This window comes from Hemicordylus capensis, chromosome 2 (assembly GCF_027244095.1).
Source record: "Hemicordylus capensis ecotype Gifberg chromosome 2, rHemCap1.1.pri, whole genome shotgun sequence".
Lineage (NCBI taxonomy): Eukaryota > Metazoa > Chordata > Lepidosauria > Squamata > Cordylidae > Hemicordylus > Hemicordylus capensis.
This window is the reverse complement of record NC_069658.1, coordinates 74,776,101-74,799,520: the sequence shown is the minus strand read 5'-3', so window position 1 is coordinate 74,799,520 and position 23,420 is coordinate 74,776,101. Positions and strand designations below refer to the sequence as shown.

Here is a 23,420-nt window from a genome sequence, read left to right as displayed (position 1 = left end):
AAAATGAAAGAGAGAGAAAAGAGGAGGAAGAAGACAAAGACAGACTCAGCCTATGGTAGTGTGATTGGAGGATTCTTTGGAGAGGTCTAAAGACTAGTAGTGGGGCTTTGGGCTCTTGGTACGTAGTTCTTGAGTTTAGAGTCCTTGGTTGCTATTTCTGTGAATTAGGTTTTTCCCTATTATTGTGTGAAACATTTAAAAATAAAATAAAGCAGCTGGTCCTCAAAGAATGGTAGGAGGAAATGTTCCAGTTTACAACTTACACTTTGGCACCTCCATAAATATTAGCATCAATAGTATTGGTCAGTAAAGCATGTGTACAATGTTAAAATGGGCCACACCAACTGCTTTGCCAATGAAGTGTTTTTATAAAACAATTGTGTGTGAATTTGCATTGGCACAATGGATGATGTGACCTGTCTTAGCCATTAATTTTGTAGTACAAAATTTGGAGTTGAGCCATGAGGTATGTCCCCACCCCCTTCCTGATCTTTAAATGATATAGTTTCCCAAGAAATTAATACAAATTTAAGGCAAAATATCAGAGTGCTGAGTGCAGAGCTATTGCAAATCACAGAAAGGATTTGTGACATAGAACGTGAGCATATAAACTATTAATAGTATATAAGCATGTTTATTCAACGATTTTTATAAAATGGCAAAAGAGAGCATAGGAGGTTCCCCCTCCCTGCCTTATCATTGAGATTTTTAGCTAGAGATCTGTGAGGCTATTTCTAACTAATAAAACAATCTCCTCTGGTAGACAAAGCTAGCTGAATGCATGAATACCACTGTGCAGTTGACAAAAGAGTGAACACTTGTATGAAAAGGCTCTGTACATTCTTTCCCACAGAAGTCAACGAAAGGGTCGGTTGTCCTAGGCTACGTATTCCGGCATTTAAACCTTGTGGAGATAGATTACTTTGGACTGCGTTACTGTGACAGAAGTCACCAGACGGTGAGTAAAACCACAACAGATTAGATTTTCCAATAGTAAAAGCTACACTATTGGACAGTGATGCTTTTTCCAGTCATTTAGACAGTCAGCAGTTTTAAAATCAGCTTCTAATACTTTAAACCAACTGTTTAAAACTGTTGCTGGCATGCAAATACATATTTCTGTCAGGAATATATTTTCCTTTGTTTTTCTTTGCACAGTGAAGAACATAGTTTGTATAGAAGTGACCATTTTTGTTCAACACTTTGCAAAATAGAAATGAGTCCCAAATCTACCTGCCAGGTTAAGACCGAATGCAAAAAGGTTTCAGATGAATGAGCAAGTAAGCAAATAATTAAGCAAATAACCTTAACCTTATAGCTGATAGGATATCCTATCAGCTGTAAAGTTAAGGTTATTTGCTTTATTATTTGCTTACTTGCTCATTCATCTGAAACAAACAAAAATAAGGTTATTTCATCATTTATTTGTCATTTCTGAATACCCCAAACTCTAGCCCTAGCCCTAGTCAGCCAGTTCCCTGTATAATGATACTGGTGCCAAACATCTAGAGTAGTATCTTATGGGGAGATCAGTGAAAAGTAGGCTCTGTTGAAGGGATTTTTATACTTTCTAGAGTGAATTTTATAGAATTGGAGTCAGAAGGCTCATGTGCTGAACTGAAAGTTCAATATGGTGTGTATGTAGGCATGAAATGAAATGTTTGTGAATTTGGAAATAGAATTATATTCACACCCTTCTGAAATAAGAGCCTCCCCATCCCCATCTCTGACAGCTTTTTAAAAGTCCTTAAAGAAGCATTTATTCACCCAGTCTTTTTAATTAGAACTAGCTGACCTGGCTCAGAGTGTCTCCGCCCCTCGTTCTCTCTCCCCAGCCCCATTTTGTTCTCCCCCCTTGTTTCACCCGGCTGCCGGCTGACCTGGCCGTCTCTTCTCCTCCCCGCCGCTTCTCCTGGTGGCCAGGCCCATCTTTCCTTTTGGCCAGCAGGCGGGCTGGAGAAGTAATGCGCTGCCCTCCACTGCTTGCCTTCCTGCTGCCTGCCTTCATCTGCCCGGTGGGCCGGGTCATCTTTCCTTTTGACCAGCAGACAGGCTGGAGAGAGAGACTGCTCACCCTCTCTGCTGCCTGCCTTCGTAGTTTACTCAGTCGCCTGACTCTTCCTCTGCCAGGTGGTGGTCATTCTTATCTGTACCCGTGGCTATCTGGCAGCTGCTTGCGAATGCTGCCATGCATGGGATTAGCCACGGGTGCGTCTTAGAGAAATAAATATAAAGAAGATTGTGGCTTTAAACTATGTTAATGTTTTGTGTCTTGTTTTTATATTGTTGCAAACGACCCAGAGACATACATTTGGGACGGTATACAAATATGATAGACAGATAAATATGATGCAACTTGCTCTTTGAATCATAAGAACAACCCTGCTGGATCAGGCCCAAGGCCCATCCAGTCCAGTATCCTGTTTCACACAGTGGCCCACCAATCCCTGAAGCTTGATTCTCTGACTCAAGGTGAAGTGTGTTGGCAACATATATTTCCGTGATGAAACGGAGGCAGAAAAATTAAGCAATTTGCCCATGGCCACACACGTACTGGAAATTGAATACAGAATGGGCCTTGCAAGTTTCTGTCAACTGACTAAGTATACCCTTATTAACTAGATCTTGATTGTTTCAAGAAGGTTTTTTTAATTGAGAGAGTAAGAGCAAGCAACTCTTTTGTATCATGATGGACATGCAATTTCCCCCATTCTTCCTCTTAAGTTCTTATCCCAATTCTCATTTCAAATGCATTGGACATTTATCTTTTGAAGATTTAAGAATTATTTATTTACTTATTTATTTAGTTTTACATTTATATCTCGCTCTTCCTCCAAGGAGCCCAGAGTGGTGTACTACATACTTGAGTTTTTCCTCACAATAACCCTGTGAAGTGGGTTAGGCTGAGAGAGAAGTGACTGGCCCAGAGTCACCCAGCTAGTATCATGGCTGAATGGGGATTTGAACTTGGGTCTCCCCGGTCCTAGTCCAGCACTCTAGCCACTACACCGTGCTGGCTCACTGAGCTCACTGAATTCACACATTGATCCCATTACGCTTCTGTGTGTACCTGACACTTCAAAGCTCCATCTACGGTAGTAGTTGATTAAGATAATCAGCAGTAACCAATCATATGTTGTTGGAGGGAGTAGGGTGAATTGAATCTAGTTGCTTGCTTCTCCTTTCCACTCTTTGAATTGACATTATCACCAGTGATCTAACCTGGGTTAGATGTATGTAACTGAGTGCTGTTGGGCTTTGTGCTGGTGGTACATGTGGTGTGGTATCTGGTTCCTGGGTTTGCTGGGCTGTGAATGTTTGTGCCGGCAGACTTAGTGGGACAGGGGAGTCATGCCAGCAAGCCCCTGGTTTGGTACAGGTTGTTCAAAATTATATATTGTTTTTACTGGGACAAATGAAGATTTTTATAAATCCGTAAATAAAATTTGTCCATCTGTTGGTGAAATAAACGTTTTGGTGTGCTCTCACAGAAGCCATATCACAATCGGTGTTCCCTCTAATTTTTATAATCAGTGAGTGGAAAGAGTTTTGTTCTGGGTGGCAGTATCAAGGCAGTGTGCACACATAACAGACTCTTACTCTCACACCAGTTAATTAATGCAGTGTGCAAAGTGCACTCCGCACAATTTTTTTTACCTCCCCCACCCCCAGGCCACCAGCTCCGGTCCCTAAGATATACTACAACATGAAATGGGCTGGCTACAGCAAGCTCTGCCAGTGGGCATAAGGAAGGCAACATCCTGGCTCTAGGGGCAGAAGAGTGACTCAGTTATTTTGGTTTAGGAAACTTCTGAGGAGGAGAGAGACCTACAGGAATTCTTGGCCCATCCTTGTACTAATCAGGATCTGGGGAACGTTTTCAAAAACACCACCACCAACAACAACAATTTATATACCGCTTTAGAGCAAAAGTTTCCAAAGCAGTTTACACAGAGAAATAATAAATAAATAAGGTGGATCCCTGTCCCCAAAGGGCTTACAATCTAAAAAGAAGCATAAGATAGACACCAGCAACAGTCACTGTAGGTACTGTGTGGGGGCTGGATAGAACCAGTTACTCTTCCCCTGCTAAATAGAGAGAATCACCACGTTTAAAAAGGGTCCTCTTTGCCCAGTTAGCAGGTGTAACAAGTCAACATACCCAGGGGCACTGCATAGTCAAATGCCAGTGTTTTCTTATACTGGCTTTGGCTAGAACAACCATGGCCACAGAGAGGTAACTCAGGGCCTGAGGCAAAACGTAATCGTGAGGTCCACTTCCTGTGCATGCATACCCCCCCAACAAAACTTTTAGTAAATAACAATAGTAATAGTACGTTGAGGACCATCAGTCTTATAGGACTCTGGTACAGTTTCCCCTTTCCTCTGCATCCCTGATAACACTGCAGACTGGGTGCATCTCTGAGCATATATAAATAGTGTTACTTTTTCCTTTGTGAAGGGAACCTGCTTCAGTTTTTAAAAACACACCTAAAGACACAGTGCCTCTGAGCATATGCAGAATCTGTATGGACATGGGGGACAGGACAAGATTAGAACACAAATGTGTCTGCACAAAAGCATAGGTTCCATGGTGTGGGAAAAGTGCCCCAAGCCATGGGCTGTGGGGGAAATGAAGAGCTTAAGCTTTTGTATACAATGAAAATAAAGGAATATTCTAGCCAGGGGGGTAGCAAGGTTGGAATGGGCGCTGGGAAAAATGTTGAGATAGGCCCTTGCTTTCCCACGGCTTTCTTCAGAGAGGCATGAGGAGAGCAAAAAGCAAGGTGTCACCCAGCCAGCAATTTTTTTTTTACCTTTGCCCCCCACCCCGCCCCCAGTTCCGACCTCTCTGGGCTTCAAGGGGGAGCCTCTGGTGGGAGCCTCCGCCTCCCATTCTCCTCCCCCCTGCCCTCAGGCTCCCAGTTCCAGTCTCTCTGGGCTACCGGGAGGTCACGGGGGGGTGGGGGTGGGGCAGCCGCTGCCACTGTCTCCCGTCCTCCTCCCTTTGTCCGTCCTCTGGCTCCGTCTGCCAGAAGTCACACGAGATCTGCAGCCAGAACTGGAGGAGGTGGTGGTTTGGGGGGTAGGGAGGGAGGGAGGGAAGGCGGTGCAGCGGCAACCCATCGGGGGAGAAGGGGGCAGTTGGAGGTGGGTGTAGCAGAGACTGCACACCTGCCAGAAACTGCTGCACAGGGACCTGGGGGTTGGTGCATGTGCATGCACACACCTTAGAGGGAACAGTGAACACAATCCTTCCCCCTGCAACATCACTTGGTCTGTATCACTAGAGAAATGGATGCTCTTATCCTTCAATTTCTTTCCTAGAGATATTCCACCAAGCCAGCTCATGGGCTTTATGCAGCCTTTATTGACTTTAAATCTGCCTTTGATTTAATTTCACAGGAGAGGCTTTGGCAGAAATTATGGGATCTAGGAATAGACAGGAGGCTGCTACTTCTGATAATTTCCCTTTATAATGGTGCCCTGCTGAAGGTCTGCTATACTGCATCTGTGGCTTTGTCAGCTGCCATACCATCTTGTAGGAGGGTCCGTCAAGGTTGTTTATTAGCTCCCATGTTATTTAATCTTTATATCAATTCTGTAGTGTCCTTTGTTTCCAGTCCCTTCACCCATCCCCCTAAAATTGCTAATAGGCATATTTCCGTTTTGCTATATGCCAACGATATGGCAGTTCTATCTCAAACCCCAATTGGCTTGAAATGTGCTTTGATTCTCTTATCAAAATTTTGCACTCAAGAGGCTATCGTGATAAATTATCAAAAAACCAAGATTATGGTCTTTGCTAAGGACCCTAGACTCCACAATTGGTCCTTGAATGGCCATAAGATAGCCTAAGTCAATTCTTTCAAGTACCTTGGAGTTGTTTTTCACTCCTCAGGGTCTCGTCATGCCCATTATAATTCCTTTCTGATGTCGGCTCAACTCACTGCAAAACTCATAACTTCCTTGTACTATTCGAGAAGTGCTTCTGTTATCCCAACAGCAGTTAAACTGTTTACCACCAAAGTGTATTCTCAGTTGTTTTACGATGCCCAGTTAGGTCCACCTCAAAACTTCTCGAATTTAGAAGTTTTGCAAGCTAAATTCCTGAGATCCTTATTAGTTGTCCCTCGTGTTCCATCGGTGGTATTGAGAAGAGAGGTTGGCCTGCTACAAATGGAACCCGGAGCCTGGAGAACTATTTTCCTATTCTGGTTAAAATTTATGTCCTCCAGCTCAGGCTTGGCTTCCTTCATTAAGAATGATTCATTTAAATGTAAATGGTTTTCATTGATTAGTGATAAATTGACTTACTATGGGTTTTCTCCAGAGGTTCTGCTGCAGATGGGCAATGATCGGGCTAAGGGGGAGATCAAACAACGCATCATTGATGTAGCATTGCAAGAGGAAGCTGCTTCTATTTCTAAGACCATCTATTTCGGGGCACAATAGTTTAATCTCAAGCCAGCAGGCTATCTGTATTCTATTATTATCCCCAAATTCAGACGTGCATTGACATTAGCCCAAATGGATGCCCTTCCATCTGCCGTTTTAGAGGACAGGTTCAAGGGCATCCCTTTCCCCACCCGTCTCTGCCCTTGCGGTTCTGGCCAAGTGGAGACCAGTACACATTCAATTTTACATTGTGATTTTTTTAAGGAAGCCCGCTTGAGATTAATCTCCCCCTTATTGTCTAAGTTTTTAGGACACTCTGATGATTTTTATTTGAAGTTTTTATTACTTAACCCAGATGAAAAAAATATTAATATAGTGGCCAGGTTTTGTTTTATAATCTGCAAAACTCGATCTGATCTTTAGTAATGCATTTCTTAAGTAGTTTATATATTTCTCTGTTCTTTTCAAATTTTATTTACATGATGCATTGTTTGTATTTCTTGTATATTGGTCTATGACTGTAATGAAGTTCTGTTCTGTTCACGAGAAATGGTGGTAAGGGATGCAAAAATGAATATGGCCAGATTAGCCCTAGGAAGAGATGTGGGTTTTCTAGAAAATTTTGAATTAGAATACTTTTGCGGGGGAAATCCCAAGCATTTTTTCCTCTCGCTTTTGCATTAAATTTTGAGGGAAAGATACTCAGAAAATTTTACTGAGCAAAATTTCCTGATTCCCTCTGCAAAAGGCATAGACTGTGAACTTATTTGGCATGTCATTTGACCTATATGTTAATCACTCCACCATATTAATTTTCCACATTGTGCGTCAAAACTTTTCAAGTATCCAAGTTGTTGAACTGAAATTTGGTGGGGGGATAGGGCGTGGAATTAATAAAGCCAGTTAATTTAGCTTATATGTTATACTGATAAGAATTCAAAGCTTGATATGGAAAGATTTTTTTATTGGAATATTCCATAAATCGATAAAACACAAATACTCTCTCATGTACTTCCTAGGAAAAATAATTTGAAAAGCATTAATTACAACTTTGAAATTACTGAACTTGCTAATATTGCAAAGGCATCCATTGATTGTTGTTACTAATGAAATTTATGAAATAGACATTTAGATGATTCAATGACATTTTAGAAGTGGGGAAAATAAAACATGGGGAAAATTTCTGTTTGGAGAACTTTCAGTGGAAAACCTTGAGTCCCACATCTCTGACCGCATGTCTCAGTCTAATGGCCACTGTTCCTGTTAAGACATTTTAATATATTTAATTATATATTATTAGAGATCTAAAGACCTGGGGGGAAACCCAGAATTTTTTTTCTTTCTTTCACGTAAAAAAACTGGGGTTCCTCCCCATGGGGGGGGGCTGTTTTCTGGAGTCCCCCACCCAGGCCTTCACATCTCTAACTTTTATACATTCCAATGTATTATTATACGTTCAAATGAACTGCATATTTTAATGAGCATAAAAGAGAAAAACTATTATAATGTTCTAAGAGTATTTCTGAATGAAATGAAAAAAAATTGGATAGTCTGTGATTATTAAAGTGTTATTTGTAGTTCTCTTTGAGATTCAACTTGGGAGAATTATTCCATCAAGTATCTTTAAGCCATCACCCCCCCCTCTCCTTTATTAATGTGCCCCAGGTAGAAAAACAGTTGACAGACTTTAGCAATCTTTTCCTTTAGCAGTGACTAGTGGGCCATCACAAAGCCGAATGATCTACGGAATAACACATTAAGGGTTTAGCTGAAAAAGGGCCGTGCACAACCCTAGTATGCTTGAAACTATGGAGCAATGTGGTGAAGCTGCAAAGAGAATTTATGAACCTGTTCCTCTCTTTTCTGCTGTAAGATGTGAGCATAAAGGGCCAGCTGACCAGGCAATGACCCTGCCAAAGTGGACAGGGTAAGGGAGAAAGAGAGAAGGTTGTGTGTGAGACTTTGAGCTGCTGTAGATGATTGACATCATGGTGAATGGAAAGTTTTTCAACCTAGTTAATGGTTTCTTACAAACAGGTTCAGAGTGTTTGACCTAAATTTGACCCAGTACACAATTGTGGCATGGTTCTTTTAAAAACACACAACCAAAATGATTTATTACCACTTAAAGAACATTAATTACAACAGTGCATCAGTGGAATGTACAACTTATTTTCCATGTGGTTTTGCTTGGCTTTATCACTGAAGAGTTTATAGTTTATAAATTTTTGCCATGTTTTAAAAAATGGACATTCTGCAGAAAGAAATGCAGAGATTCAGTAGCCCCTTAGTTCCTTCATTTGGCCCCCACTTCATATATGGTAGGCATAGACCTGAGTTGAAAGACATATCTTCTGTCATCAAATATAGTTTAGACCTCAGTAGTGTGCTGGTTTTGCTGTTCAGACTGAAAAGGTCGCCTGTGAGGGTCCCCTGAGCAGCATCATGGATATACTGAGCAGAGGGTGAAGTGGAAAGACAGAGACATAATTGCACACAGACAAAGGGGCCTTCTTAAGAAGTTGTATGGATAGCAGTGTGACCAGGAAATACTATATGGCTATATGGGAACACTGAACCCTCAAGGGGTATGAGTGAGCCATGGTAAAGATTCATAGCTTTCTCCTCGAAGAGGTGTTTGAAATATTGGTCAGGTAGATTTATAGTTTTCTGTCCATGCTTTTGTCTCTTCCCCAGGCTGTTTTTGATTCTGTTGCTTTTAATGAAAGTGGTGGACTGTTTTCATTCTAAAGGTATGGGTGTGCAGTTTGCTTGTTTCTCTCCTATGGACAGAAGTCCACCTTAGGAATTTGGACCATAAAACATCAAGCCTGCCATCACTCTGATACATACCCTTTTGAAGCTGAACTACTAGCAAATACTATTGTAATTGTGCAGCTTCATGTTGTGACGGAGCCCTATAAAGGCTTGGCAACTCGACTATTAATGTTAAAACAACCTGAAGCAAATTCCACACACACTTGAATAATGTGCTAGGAACCAGCATTTTGATGATTATTTCTGCAAGGAGCTCAAATAGCTGCTGTGAATTTGCAGGTGCTTCTCCAATTGTTTTGAATTGCCTCTACCCATGGAGATTGTATTCCTTTTTCCTTTTTTACGCTTAAACCAAAGGAGGAGTTGTAATTTGCTGCTGCTTTTTAAAAAAATACACATTCTGATATTTGTGTCATGTTCAATTAATATATTATTTGAAAAATAAGTAACGGTGGTCATAGTGAAGACAGAGCTGTTATTCACAAGTTTATGGAGAAGCGTTTGGCTTTTATGTAAAAATGCTTAGGAAGACTATATAACGCTACTTTTCCCCCCTTTGTCTGTTGGCATACTTCACAACTATCATCAACTTCCAGAGCATGCTCTGTTTTGCTTCTGAGTTATCTAGAAGACAAGATTATTGTGCAGATTTCCCATTCAGGCCAGGCATTTGCTTATTGTTTACTCTTAAAAACAGACTGGTTTCTGCTTCACCTTCATTCCTCAACATTGGCTCAATTGAGAAACATATTGACCTACAAGCCCTTTCTTTTTCTTTTCCTTTTCTTTGATGTGTTTGTAAGAAGTATTTGGTAACATGTTGCTACTAACACTTATTTGCAATTGTAAGTGTGCCAATTTGGCTAGGGATAAAAAAAAGGCATGGATATTTGAGGTATCCTTAGTTTATACCTTTGTGTGGCAGTAATGAAAGGGGCATAAGACTAGATGGTTTTGAGATTTTGCTTTTAATAAGAATGTGTTTTTAGGCTAGCACTGTTCAAAGTTCCCATTTTTAGTACTATCCATTAATGAAGGTCTTTCTTAGCCACAGCTTCATTGTTGAAAGTACACAAATATATGTATTTCCATAACAAGAAGTTACCTTTAAGCATTTGACCAAATTTACATTGCCCCGAACTCAATTTAAATGCTACCCGTTGAGATTTTACATGCAGGATCTTAAGCACTGATTTAGCAATTTAGTTCAGAAAAATCCCTTACTTAGCTTCAGTTCATGATCTTTGTCATAATACAAGGGTCAACAAATAACAGATAATGTTGGATGTTATTTCAACAATGAAATAACAAGCATAAAGATCATTTAAAGGACAAAGCTTTTGCCACCACCTGCACTACTACCATCACCACCGCTAATATTTACAATATATCTAATGCCAGCAGGACACCAATTGATGTATAGAACATAGCATACGTTATTTTACATGCTGGTTCCTCTTTCTGTTACATTGTTTCTATTAAATTGTAAGCCGTTTAATTTGAGTTGTAACCTGTTACCTGCCTCAAATTATTGGCAGAAATGCAATGTATAATAATTAATAAAGTGATACAATTCCAGACTTGAATTCTTATACTCGATAGTTTTTCCCCCATCACTTCCTTTTGCTTGGGTGAGGGGCTGGGGCTTGCTGATTCCCTTTTCTCTGTCTGATGATCTGCCCCTCCAAACCTGGGGTTCCCCAAATATCAGGAACAGATTTGGGGGTGGGGCAGAGTTTGGAGAGGGAAGGAGGAACAAGTGAAAATTGTATGTTCTGTGTGCACGAGTGCAAATTACATGAGTTGAAAGCAGAGTTGGTAGATAATCTAGTAACAAGTAGACAATCCATCTTTAATTTTGTGGAGATACACAACATTTGTTTCTTCATTAGTTCTACAGTCTGAGAATGGTGGTGGTTGCATTAGAATTAAAGTAGCCTCAGTTCAATAAAGTATTGTGCTTTTTGAGCCCAAGAGCAAAATTAAGCTTTAATGAGAAAAATTAACTTACAGATGTGTGTGCGTTGTGTGTGGTGTTAATGTATGGCTGCAGGGCTTAGGGCAGGGTCACACAACATTGGCCCTCCAGTTGTTGTTGCACTACAACTCATCAACCATGACTATTAGCTACTGTGGCTAGGACTGATGGGAGTCATAGTTCAACATCAGCTGGAGGGCTGAAGTTGTACTGCAGCCCTGGCTTAGGGGGAAGCAAGTTGTGTTTTTCATAATCTTCTAGAAGCATATTATATGTGGTTTCCAGTTTGTCTTAGGTTTCCATTAGGTTCTTCTTTCAAGGGCAAAAGCAAAAATGTTTCTTAATGTAGAGTGGTGTGTGTATGTATGTACAACAAAATGACTACTTTTTATTACTACTCTTACAGTACTGGCTGGATCCTGCAAAGACCCTTACAGAACACAAGGAACTCATAAACAGTATGTATATAATATGCCTTTCCTAAGCATTGTTTGATGGTAGAGAAGTATAGAAAATATCACATGCACAGAGGCTGCAGTGTTGAGTATGGTGTTCTGATAGTTTTACAGTTTCTTGAGCTCGATCCATATTGCTATATATAGAAAAATTGTATACACTGAGTATTAGCTCTTCTATTACTACTCGTTCTGGGGGCACAGGTATTTCTTCTGATTAAACCATTCTTCACAGTAATAGAATTTTGAAATTTCTAAATGACATGAACTTTATATAAGCTGAGATTGCATTTGATTTGAATCTTAAAACAGAAATAAGATTCAAGAAGCATGATAAGTGACTTTGGAATTTAGACTGGCACAACTTGTAAAGCAATCTACAAGCAGGAGAACATCACAGTAGGACTAGGGATTGCACAGCTGAGAAAAATGGTGAGGGAGAGGTGAATACAGTGATATATTAGGTAAGGCTGGATGGATCCTTCTGGTGTATATTAGAAACATGTAACACTTTTATTCAACATACTTTGAAACACACATTTATAGGACTGTAGCCATTTACATTTATCCAATCTGATGAATCTGTGTATTTGACACAGGAATGTGCTTGCACATATCAGATATAAAACATTATGTATAAATTACCTGTGTGCCTTAAATGGGCAAATCCTAACAAAACAATTTTCAGAGAGCTCAACAGCCACTGAAAACTAATGAAACATACCAGAGTATTTTTCTGTAGTAGTTATTGGACAATCTGCTAAGCGTTCCTGTGCAGTTCTAATTGATTTCAGTGGGATTTGTAAAGGCACAATTGTTGATGGCTTCTGGCCTCTGCTTTATACAAGGGTACAACCAGTTCGCTAGGAGTGTTGGCAAGTCATATCAGTTCTTCATAGAAGGTGCTTGGAGGATCTTCCTCCTGGAGGATCTTCCTCCTGAGGAAACTCTTTCCGTTGGAGGAAAGACACCTTTGAAAGACACCTAATGCAAGCAGTTTTTGAAAAATGGGAGAGCTGTTACATATGTCTTATAGCTCTTACATAAACAGGGCTACAGTCAAGTTCATTTTCTTCAGTAAAGTCTTCTGAAACAGATACAGATCTTTCTGTAGTATGTGTTCTTCAAAAAATTAATTTGTTTTCTTAATTCTAATAGCTGGCCCACCATATACACTGTACTTTGGTGTTAAATTTTATGCAGAAGATCCATGCAAGCTAAAAGAAGAAATCACCAGGTATTGTATGCATTTAGCCATTAGTATTATGACACTGCAGGTGCTTTTAAAGTAGCCAGTAAAAATAATCGTATAAGTTCATGGAGTGGTTTTGCATTTTTAAAAGAGAGAGGAATGGTGGATTGTGTATTTTTTAAAAGAGAGAGGAAAACCTCCGATTAACTTTATTTCTTACAAAACCTGGTGTTTAAAAGTAGTTGGAAAATCACATTTAAATTCCACTGTTGTCATTAGGTACAAGTTAATGTGTCTTGTCTTTGTTTGGATTGTGTCAGAGCTTTTCAATGATTGTAACAGGAATTATTATTATTTGGGTCATTCCCAGATATGTGTTCCACAATGGATCTGCAACTAGAAAAGAGTTTGTTGCTTTCCTATCGTTTTGCCTCCCCTCCCCCTGATAACTGTAACCAATAATTTTTAGTTCATTTATTTTCAAAGCAGATCAGCCCATACACAGTATAACAAGGTTTCATAATGAAAGACTAATATCTCATACTTTATTAGGTAGTGATCTGAAGCCATTATTTTAGATTCATACCGGTAGGAAAGATATGAGAGGAGACCTGGTTTTGTGGTAGCAAGCATGAACTGTCCCCTTTGCTAAGCACGGTCTACCCTGGTTTGCATTTGAAAAAGAGACTACATGTGAGCACTGTAAGATATTCCCCTTGGGGGATGGGGCCGCTCTCGGAAGAGCATCTGCATGCTTGCATACAGAAGGTTCCACGTTCCCTCCCTGGCATCTCCAGATAGGGCTGAGAGAGACTCCTGCCTGCAGCCTTGGCGAAGCCGCTGCCAGTCGATCTAGACAGTACAGTTGCCCCTGTATCAGTGACTGGGAAATTGTGACTGCCCTCTCCAACTGTGACCTGAGTATCCATGGTTTGGTGACTATTTTTTAATTTCGTGGGGGTGGGGTCATTTATGGGGGTTAGGGAGGATTCTTTCAATTTTTTTACCTTTTCCCATTCACTTTGCAACTGCGATTGCCCTAACTCCCACTTGCCATTGAAACCAATGGTTCATCTACTGCGAATTTGCCAACCGTGAGGGTTTCCAGGAATTGAACCCTTGCAGTTGGGAAGGGATGACTGTCCTGAGATAGATAGACCAATGTTCTGACTCGGTTTATGGCAGCTTCTTATGTTCTCATGAAATGCTAATTGTGCTGCATTTTAAGTGGATATATTCAATCTGTAGCCTGATCCAGCGAGCACAGTCTGCATGCAGATGAGGGGGACAGAAGGGAAGAACAAATAGTGCACTGCTATGTGCAATTGTATGTGTTACTCCCAAATAGATAATTCTATAGCTACTTTTGTACTAGCACTATTGTTTCATTCCCAATTTTTTAAAAGAGAGATGGTTATCCCACTTAACTCCCATCCCTAAGGGATGGTTATCCCTTAGCTAACTCTTGTAAAGAAACTGTAACCTTGTGAACAACGACTAGATTTTAAAACAAGTTGCTCTAGTAAGAACTAAACTGCCTACCTTCCTTTCACTATCCCTACAGTTGGACTAAATTTGGTCCAAATTGTTTAGGCAGTCCATGTTAGTCCTCTTGCGCCTCAGACATTCATGCATCTGCCATCTTGAATCGGGGTGGATGATATCATTACAAACCACGCTGTTGACCCATTCTTATGTGCCCCTACATATGTAGCAAATTTGGTCCAAATTGGTTAGGCAGTTCACAAGTTAACCCAATTGCGCCTCAAATGTTTGTGTCTGCCATCTTGAATTGGGCTGGATGACATCATCATCAAATCATTTCAACTGATTTGAACCAAATATGCTACAGCTGTAGGAACACATAGGGTCACCTCAATGGGGTAGTATGTGATGAGGTCATCCATCCCAATTCAAGACAGCAGACACGTGAACGTTTGAGATGCAAGTGGGCTAACTTCTGGACTGTCTAAGCAATATGAACCAAATTTCATACAGTTGTATTGAATGACACACAGGGACACCTCAGTGCCATTGTTTGTGATGATGTCATCCACCCCAATTCAAGATGGTGGTGGTCATGTGAACATTTGAAGCGCAAGTGGGCTAACTTGTGAACCACCTAACCAGTTTGGACCAAATTTGCTACAGGTGTAGGGACACATAGTGGAAGTAAAGTAGGCAGACTAGTTTTTACTAGCACAATGATGTAATATTAATCTGCAAAAAAACAAGCATGCCTATGACTGAATAGACTAAAAGTGTATATGAACTGCAGTGTCATGCCCGCTCTGAAGGTTTGATATAGTTGTCCTATGCTTTTCCAGAACCATTTTCAATTCCATCTGTAGTGGGAAAAGATGGCCCTGGAAGAATAATCAGCTACAGAACCTGCTGCTATTACTACTCTGTGTGCAGGCTGGATGGCAATTAAAGTCTAAACTCTTTAAAAAAATCCATCTAGTTTGCTGTTAATATTCCACCAGTGATTTGTTGCTATGTTTTAGTACTCTAATCCAAGGAAGCATCACTTTGTACAACCATATCATACATCCAGTGAGCTTGTGTTCAATACATGTTTCTCATACAAAGATTGGCTAGGATCCACTGGGAGCACACAGATTGTTTCTGCCCACATAGCAACTCTGATTAATAACTTGGAAATCAAGGTATGGGTTACCCTCCACCCCTTCTGTTGGACGGATTGATAGCAAAGTGGTTCTATGAAATCTTTTCTTTTTCCTATGCCAAATTGTGGCAATTTAGTAAATTGTCATTTTAAGCCTAAATACACTGTGAGGGAGAGGGAGAGCGTGGTGGGAAGTGGAGGGGAGGAAGAAGCTGCGTGTCTGGCGCTAGGGATCTTGACCTTGGCTGTGTAGCAGCCGGGCCCAGGTGCCTTTTCCTGAAGTACCAAGACAGTTTGCAGACAAGAAGAATTGCAGACCTGACTTCTGCTGCTCTGCAGAGGATGTCCTGCATCTGCCAAGGCCAGGAGGATGAAGTGATAGGAAGAGCCAAGAGGGTCTCATCTGGCCATATATTACTGCTGTTTCTGGCCTCCTTCCGTAACTATTCCATGGTGTGAACTGAGTTGCTATAGATGTCCTGGGCCAGCTGACCTGCCTCCTGGCTTGCCTTCTTAGCTACCAACCCTGACAAAACTCATATGACATTATTTTTGCCACTACAAACATTCTGCTTGTAATGTACGTGCATATGCAGAAAGCAAATTAAAATTGTCATTGAAGGCAATGCTTGGGCATGTGTACACTGCATACTATCTGAAATAGCTGTCTTAAGATAAATGCTCAGCATGCTATTTCTGAGATGAGACTAGGCACTAAAGAACTCTAAAGTGATTTCCCAGCATCCTCACAAAACTGCAGTTCCCAGGATTCCTTCAAAGAAGCTATGGCACTTAAGTTGGTACAAAAACAATTTGTATTAGTCATGTAGAGGTATCCTGAGGCAACTACTAGTGATGCCAACCTTCTATCATTTTTAAAAATATATTTTTTGTGAGTTCGCAGTAGTGCGTTTTACAGCATATCGTTTATATTAGCATAACTTATGTGCCAGAGGGGAGTACACTGCATTCCCTCCCTCCCCTGCTTTGGTTTCCCCCCAAATAAAATCTGATTCATCTGAAAGAAAAAGAACTCCCGTACTGTCATCTGCAGCGGAGATTTCAAATGAAACAAAATGTGACTATAAATCTGACTTTGTGCTGCCTGCTCCCTCCTAAAAGAGTAAAATCGTGGCTGACTTCCAGACGAATGTTGCGTGCTCAGTGGGAGAGGGGTGATTTTTGCCAGTCTGCTCCTCTGTATGCAGCCCAATATGTCTCCCTGGGGACATATTTTTCAGGAGGCACAGTGGGCTGCATAGGGAAGGGGAGATTGCCAAATATTGCCATTTCTCCATTATGCACATAAACACATTTTAGCACATGCAACATTAGTCTGGATGTCAGCCAGTGTTCCTTCTTAATAAATTGTGACAGTGAAATATTAGCACATTAGGATCTTTATAATTGTATGGTAATTTTGCTTTCTCTCTTTGTTTTAGGTACCAAGTGTTTTTACAGGTGAAACAAGATGTCTTGCAAGGCCGGTTGCCTTGTCCTATCAACATTGCTGCTCAGCTGGGAGCTTATGCAATACAGTGTATGTGCTTTTGGTCAACCTGTACTGTATTTCCCTTGTTGATGCTGTGGGCAGGTTCAGACGTAATGCTAAACCATAGTTTATTTAGTGTTACCAGCATAAGCCTCAGGCTTGTACACTCCCTGCCCCCCTCCCTAGGTGTATCTTAGCTTGTGTACACACTCTCTCTCTCTCTCCTCTTTGTTGGGTTTGCAACAAACAATTGCACAGTTTGTTTTAAGCCAGGAATGAAAAGAGCAAATTTCCTTCTCTGGCACGTGAAGGGGAAGAGGAAGTGTGCAAGTCCAAAGCTCTTGCTAATAATGCCAAACCATAGTTTAATAATGATTTAGTGTTAAGTCTGGACCTGCTTTATGTCTTGTTTGTTTGATTTATATATCTATATTCCTTAAGACACATGCATGTGCACACACCTCCCCCCCTTATACTGACACCTAAATAGCAATGCATCAAAGGTGGAGGACTATAAATGGCTGCTTCTTCAAGTTAAGTTCTGGGGGAGGGGGTGGGAGTGGAGCTATATTAATCTGTTGTAGCAAGCACACAAAATCAAGTCTCTTGACACCTTAAAGACTAAACGGTTTGTTGTGGCATAAGTGTTAGTGAACTAAAGCTCACTTCATCGGATGCCCTCTTTTTAATCTTATAAAGTAGGCTTGAGTTGATGAAAACTTATGCCACAACAAATCTGTTTAGTTTTCAGGGTGCCACAAGACTCTGTGTGTGTGTTTGTACACTGTACTTTACTATGCAGAGCCAATTTATATGCAATTTAAACTCAAGCTGAAAATAAACGGCAGGTTCAGTTACCCTGTTTCCCCGAAAATAAGACATACCCATAAAATAAGCCGTAGCAGGATTTCTAAGCAGCTGTGCAATATAAGCCATACCCCGAAAATAAGACATAGTGGTGATCTCTCTTGGCTCAGTAGTAGGCTGCTTGCTGAAGCTTTTCCCCTATCCCCCTGGTGTGTGTGTATGGGGTGAGAGAGACCCACAGACAGGGGCGTAACGATACCGGTAGGGGTGGCAGGCTGCAAGCTGAGGCATACGGTAGAGCGAAGTACGGTAAAAAATCTCCTCAGAAAATCTCCTCAGAAAATCTCCCCTCCTCCTGGCGCGGTGGTGCGGGAGGCGGCAAGAGTATGCCGGGAAGCGGCGACGCCAACACTGTAAAGCTGCTGCTCCCCAACACTGACCAGCAACAGTCTGTGGGTCGTATATGGATCATATGAGAGTTATGCAGGGCCGGACTGGGGGCACCGAGAGGGCGCCGGAATGTATGTGGGGAGGGCGCCAGGTTTTGAGCAGAATAGGTAATTAAGGGTGAGAGTTGGGGCGCAGGGGCACCGCATGGGTAGGGCGCACCGGGAATATGCCCTGTTGACCTATGGGCCAGTCCGAGCCTGGAGTTATGACAGTGTTCCAGAAGAAGATGACTTAACTATAATTGAATAAATGTAGATTGTTGTACCGCACTTAATAAAAATAAGACATCCCCTGAAAATAAGCCATAGTGTGTCTCCTTGAGGAAAAATAAATATAAGACAGTGTCTTATTTTCGGGGAAACATGGTACTATGGGCTCTCATACATAAATGATAGAGAAAGTGTGTAAAAACAGTATTGTACTTGATTCTCTCACAACAATAGAGTATTTCCACGGGGATGGGTTTTTTGTTTTTGTTTAGAATGTTACAAGGTATTATATAAACTACCAAACGTTTACTTTTTGGCTCTTTGTGTTTTGTGTTTTGGTTATAACTTCAGATCATCCATTCCATAAAAACACATGCTATGTAGTTGAGAACTGAAAAGGGAAGCCATGTGGGTGACGGCAAGCAATGCTAAGATCCATCCATCCACTGCCTCTCACCTTCATGCTTAACTCCAGTTTAAAGTACTCATGTTCACAGCTCCTCTTCTTTTTCATCAGATGAACAGTATCACCATCTTACGTTCATCAGTGCTGAAGGTGGGGGAGACATTGATGATCATAAATCAGATTCACTGGCAGAGAATGTTACTTGGAATAGTATAGTTTGCTTAATCCTAACATTAGCTGTCAGCAATACTCTCTTAACCCTGATCTCGGATATAAGGATTTTTAAAAAAGCAGAAAAAAATTAGCGGAGTTCCTGTTTGCTAACCAAATGCTGCTTCAACAATGTGAATATTTATACCAGTATACCTTGGTTGTGAACTACTTCTGACTTAACTTCATGTTAACTTCATGGGGAAAAATGTCCAATAAAAACAAAGTCCATTTTAAATGCCATTGGTTTCAATGGAAGTTGAAGCACATGCTTCACTTTGTGTCACTTAAAAACATGGAATTTATAGCATGGTGCATACTATTCTGTAGCATTTAGGCCATTAATTCTCAAACCTTCTGTTGGAGCATACTATTGTGTGCTGCAAATGAAATTGGAGCCATGAAAAATAAGTTTTAACTAAATAATTATAGGCTCCTGTATGCTAAAAATACCAATCTGCGCAGGAGACTGTCTGCTGCATCTCTGCATGATATACTGCTGTGGCCTTGCCTCTTTCTGTTCAGCCTCCACTTCTGCGGGATGCCTACATCAGGTATGATTGGATTTCCGAATCCTGATGCAGAAATGCAGCAGAATGGCCCATAGTCTGAGTGGGTTGCACATTGTGTGTCTACAGGACTCACTGCTCCTTATTTTCATAGAATCATAGTGTTTGATTGGGTAGCATTTATCTTACTCTAAAAGTGAACCTTTTCCAGATGTAAATATGCTTTCAATTTCAATTCAGTCAAAATATATGCTTCCAGAGTTTTGGTAACTCTGGGTTAGACATATATGCATAGAACTGGGGTGCCAATTTTAGATGAATGATTGGCACTTGTCTTACCATAAGTGCAATAATTCTGTGAAGATTGTGAGAGGGGTTTGTTCTATTTTTTAAATGGATCTATACCAGGAGTCTGCAATTCCCCCCCCCCCAGATCCAGGACCCACCTTTGACACTAGCCTACAAGATGGCTTTTTACCATATTTGGCAGAGGTAGCCAACCTGGAGGCTTTTCAGCTGTTGGACTAGAACTCCTTTCATCCCCAGCTGCAATAAATTGTAGCTAGGGATGATGGGTGTTTTAATCCATCGGCTGGGGAGTATCAGGTTGGCCACTCCTGCCATACATGATAGTTTTTAATTCTTTTCTCTTATTTGCTCCTTTTCTCCCTTTCTCTCCCTCTCCCATATTTTTTCTCTTAAACTAAACAAACAAAAAACCTAAGCAAAGCAATTAAAAAGTGGTGATGCCAATGGTATGATCCACATTTGATCAAGTTGTGACCCACCTGTATGTCCGAATAATAAGGATCTTTATGGTTTGGCCAACCGGAGACTCTCCTGTTCTTCTTGTTGGATTACAACTCTCATCATCCCCAGCTTATTGTTACTGGGAATTACGGGAGTTGTAGTTCAACAAATGCTGAAGAGCTTCAGGTTGGCCACCCTGATCTGTACCACCTTGGGTTCTTCCCAGATGGGTAGTTCTTCTTCTTCTTCTTCTTCTTCTTCTTCTTCTTCTTCTTCTTCTTCTTCTTCTTTGCATTGTCATACAGTTTTCTAGTGGTTGAGCTAGAGGTTAAAACTGTTTTTGTAAATTACACAAAAAGTATGTCTCTAATTATTTTTCTTGCCCACTTGTACAGCTGAACTTGGAGACTATGACCCGTACAAGCACACTGCAGGTTATGTTTCAGAATACCGCTTTGTTCCAGACCAGAAAGAAGAACTAGAAGATGCCATAGAACGAATACACAAAACTCTGATGTAAGAATTAGTGACATTAATTGACATTGCATGTGAAATCTGCTGGTTCAAGAGAAAAGGCAGTAATGAAGCAGCAGTGCTGCAAATAAGGAGGAATTAACTATTGACTGCTGTTTTAAATCAGAGCAGCTATAAGTTCACAGAACACCCACTGAACAAGGCTTCAAATGACTGGACACCCCTCTCACCCAATAATGGAAAGTTGTGCATTTACACTTAACAGCGTTGTCTCTTCAGACGAACACTGCAGAAAGCATGAAGTGTTTGCAACCCAGAACTTCCAACCCATTTCAAGCCTTGTAAGTGTATTCAGTGGGCTTTCTGTGAACTCCTGAACAGAGCTATAGAGTCTTGTCTTTCACTGTAACAGACATACATATAACTCATGTTTTTAAGCCTGGCATGTGTGTCTCCTTAGCTTTTAATCTCCTACGTACAATATAACAGTGTGTGTTACTTGGACTTCCAACCAGAGGCACAGGTAAGAAATAAAAATGCAAAAAGCACCAGCAGATATAACAGTTCTATAGGTACAGAAGGACACCACCTACAGTTAGTAAGAGAGATAAAATGGAGAAACTGCAGCAACAAAAGCATATTTTATAAAAGGCTAGAAGTCCTTATAATTTATGAGCTTAATCAGCTCATCAGTCAGCATAGTTGTTTGGCAGAAGCTTGCACATCTTAATCAAAAAGGTGAGGGAGAAGGAAAAAGCATATTTAATAACTGAGTCAGGTGATTAAGTTGTGGAATGAGGAGCCAAATAAGGAAAGAGATAAGGCTCACAGGATTGAATGCCAGTGTGTGTGAAGTGGGAAAACAACATTGGGGGAAATGGCTGTTGAGCAGGAGAGAGGGCTGGCAGGCAGAGATTTGGAACTGATGAGATGGCTTTAAGGAATGTAGTCAAATATAATAATTGAAAAACAAGGTGAAAGAACAGGAGAGAGGAAGTGGTATGGAAAAGACGCGTGCTGGACTGTTATAAAAGACAGACCTGTATGTATTTCTAGCATATATTTTCCTGACGTTGCTGAAAGCTGAAAGCAGTCCTGAGAGGGGCTGATTTGAATTGGGACTGCAGGGTGGAAAGCATTAATTTCCCTCTGCACCATGCAACTTTCCTCATCACAGTTATTCCCCAACATAGGACTTTCTTTAAATACAAAAAAGTGTTGGAGATGCATTCACACATCTCCAGTGTCACATCTAGTATGGCCTTATATTGCATTGCGTTGTATCCGAATGTGTTCTGCTGTGATTCTAGATGCCATTGACTGACATACTAATAGGGGTGTGAACCAACCGGTTAGGCAGTCTATTCAGACTGCTGAACTGGTTTGGAAGACTGGCATTCGAGCTGGTTCGCAGGCAGGGAGGGGGTTGCTTTAAGGCGTGGGAAGATTGTCCTTACCTCTCCTGCCGTGTTTCCCCTGCTGGAGCTGATGTCAAAATTACTGGTGTGGGGCAGCTGTATACCCTCTTGCTGCCCAGGCAGCATAATACCAGAAGTGACCGGTGCATATTGTGTCCGTGCATGCGCAGGTGTAATTTGCATGTCAGCATGGTGTTGCTGGTCACTCAAATGGCACCCATTCATCCATGGACACAATATGTGTGCTGGTGCCGTACGTGGGTACCTGGGACACATGCCGCCCCAGGAGGAAGTTGCATGGGGCTGCGGAGAGCATGTAAGGACCTGCTCTCCTCTTTCTTAAAGCTCTCGCTTGCCATTCCCTTCCGCCTAACCTATGTTCAAACATCGGTTTGTACACATCCTTAACTGCAGATTGGAACCATGGTATGGGATAGGGTTAAAATCTCTCTACCTACTAGAGTCATGATCCATGGGCAGTGGGTGGGACACTTATCTTGCTGCTATTAATTAAAGAAAAAATAAATCCATTGGGGCTAATAATGCTTTTATCATATTGTGCAATTTGGTCCTAAACAAATGTGAGTATGATCCAGTAACCTGGATTGGAGACGACTGAAAGATAGCGTAGTGGTTAGAGTGTTGGACTAGGACTGGGAAGATCCGAGTTCGAATCCCCATTCAACCATGAAACTCACTGGGTGATTCTGGGCCAGTCATGTATCTCTCAGCCTAACCTACCTCACAGGGTTGTTGTGAGGATAAAAATAACCTTGTACACCACTCTGAACTCCTCAGAGGAAGAGCGGGATATAAATGTAATAAATAAAATAAATAATAAATAAAAGGACAAGATATACTGTCAAAAAACATGCAGAACATTTCCCCCAATAATGAAAAGTGATGCTATTTTGGGATAATATTGTGGAAGAAGCTCCTTTGAGTAATTCTGGAGACATGATTTTAAAATGGGCCCCTCTCTGTCTTCCTCTCCTTCACCTTCTACTAGGTGCAGAACAGATCTCAGTACATGGGGGGGGCCCACTGGGACAAAGAAAAAAGTGGCTGCCCCCCATCCCACTTAATTTAAAAAAAATTAATCTCCCCCCTGGCCCCCACCTCTCTTCTTCTGCAGCTTATTAGTCAACACTGAAATAAGCACCATAAATATGCCCCATAAATATGGAAGGAAAAAAAAGTGTATTTTACAATTCTACTCTATTTTATTACAAAGTATAATAAAAACAAGGCAATATGTCATCAA

The 23,420-nt window shown here is 41.1% G+C and overlaps 1 protein-coding gene across 7 annotated transcripts in view; it reads left to right on the top strand.

The window, feature by feature from the left end:
• The window catches only part of EPB41L4A (erythrocyte membrane protein band 4.1 like 4A), a 193,655-nt gene that overhangs the window by 106,435 nt on the left and 63,800 nt on the right, over window positions 1-23,420 (top strand). For all 7 annotated transcript variants that reach the window (XM_053294290.1, XM_053294293.1, XM_053294289.1 and 4 more), the window contains 5 exons: window positions 854-958; window positions 11,562-11,613; window positions 12,769-12,847; window positions 16,874-16,971; window positions 20,660-20,780. In XM_053294290.1, the coding sequence (XP_053150265.1) occupies window positions 854-958; window positions 11,562-11,613; window positions 12,769-12,847; window positions 16,874-16,971; window positions 20,660-20,780 (455 nt within the window). The remainder of the gene's footprint in view (window positions 1-853; window positions 959-11,561; window positions 11,614-12,768; window positions 12,848-16,873; window positions 16,972-20,659; window positions 20,781-23,420) is intronic.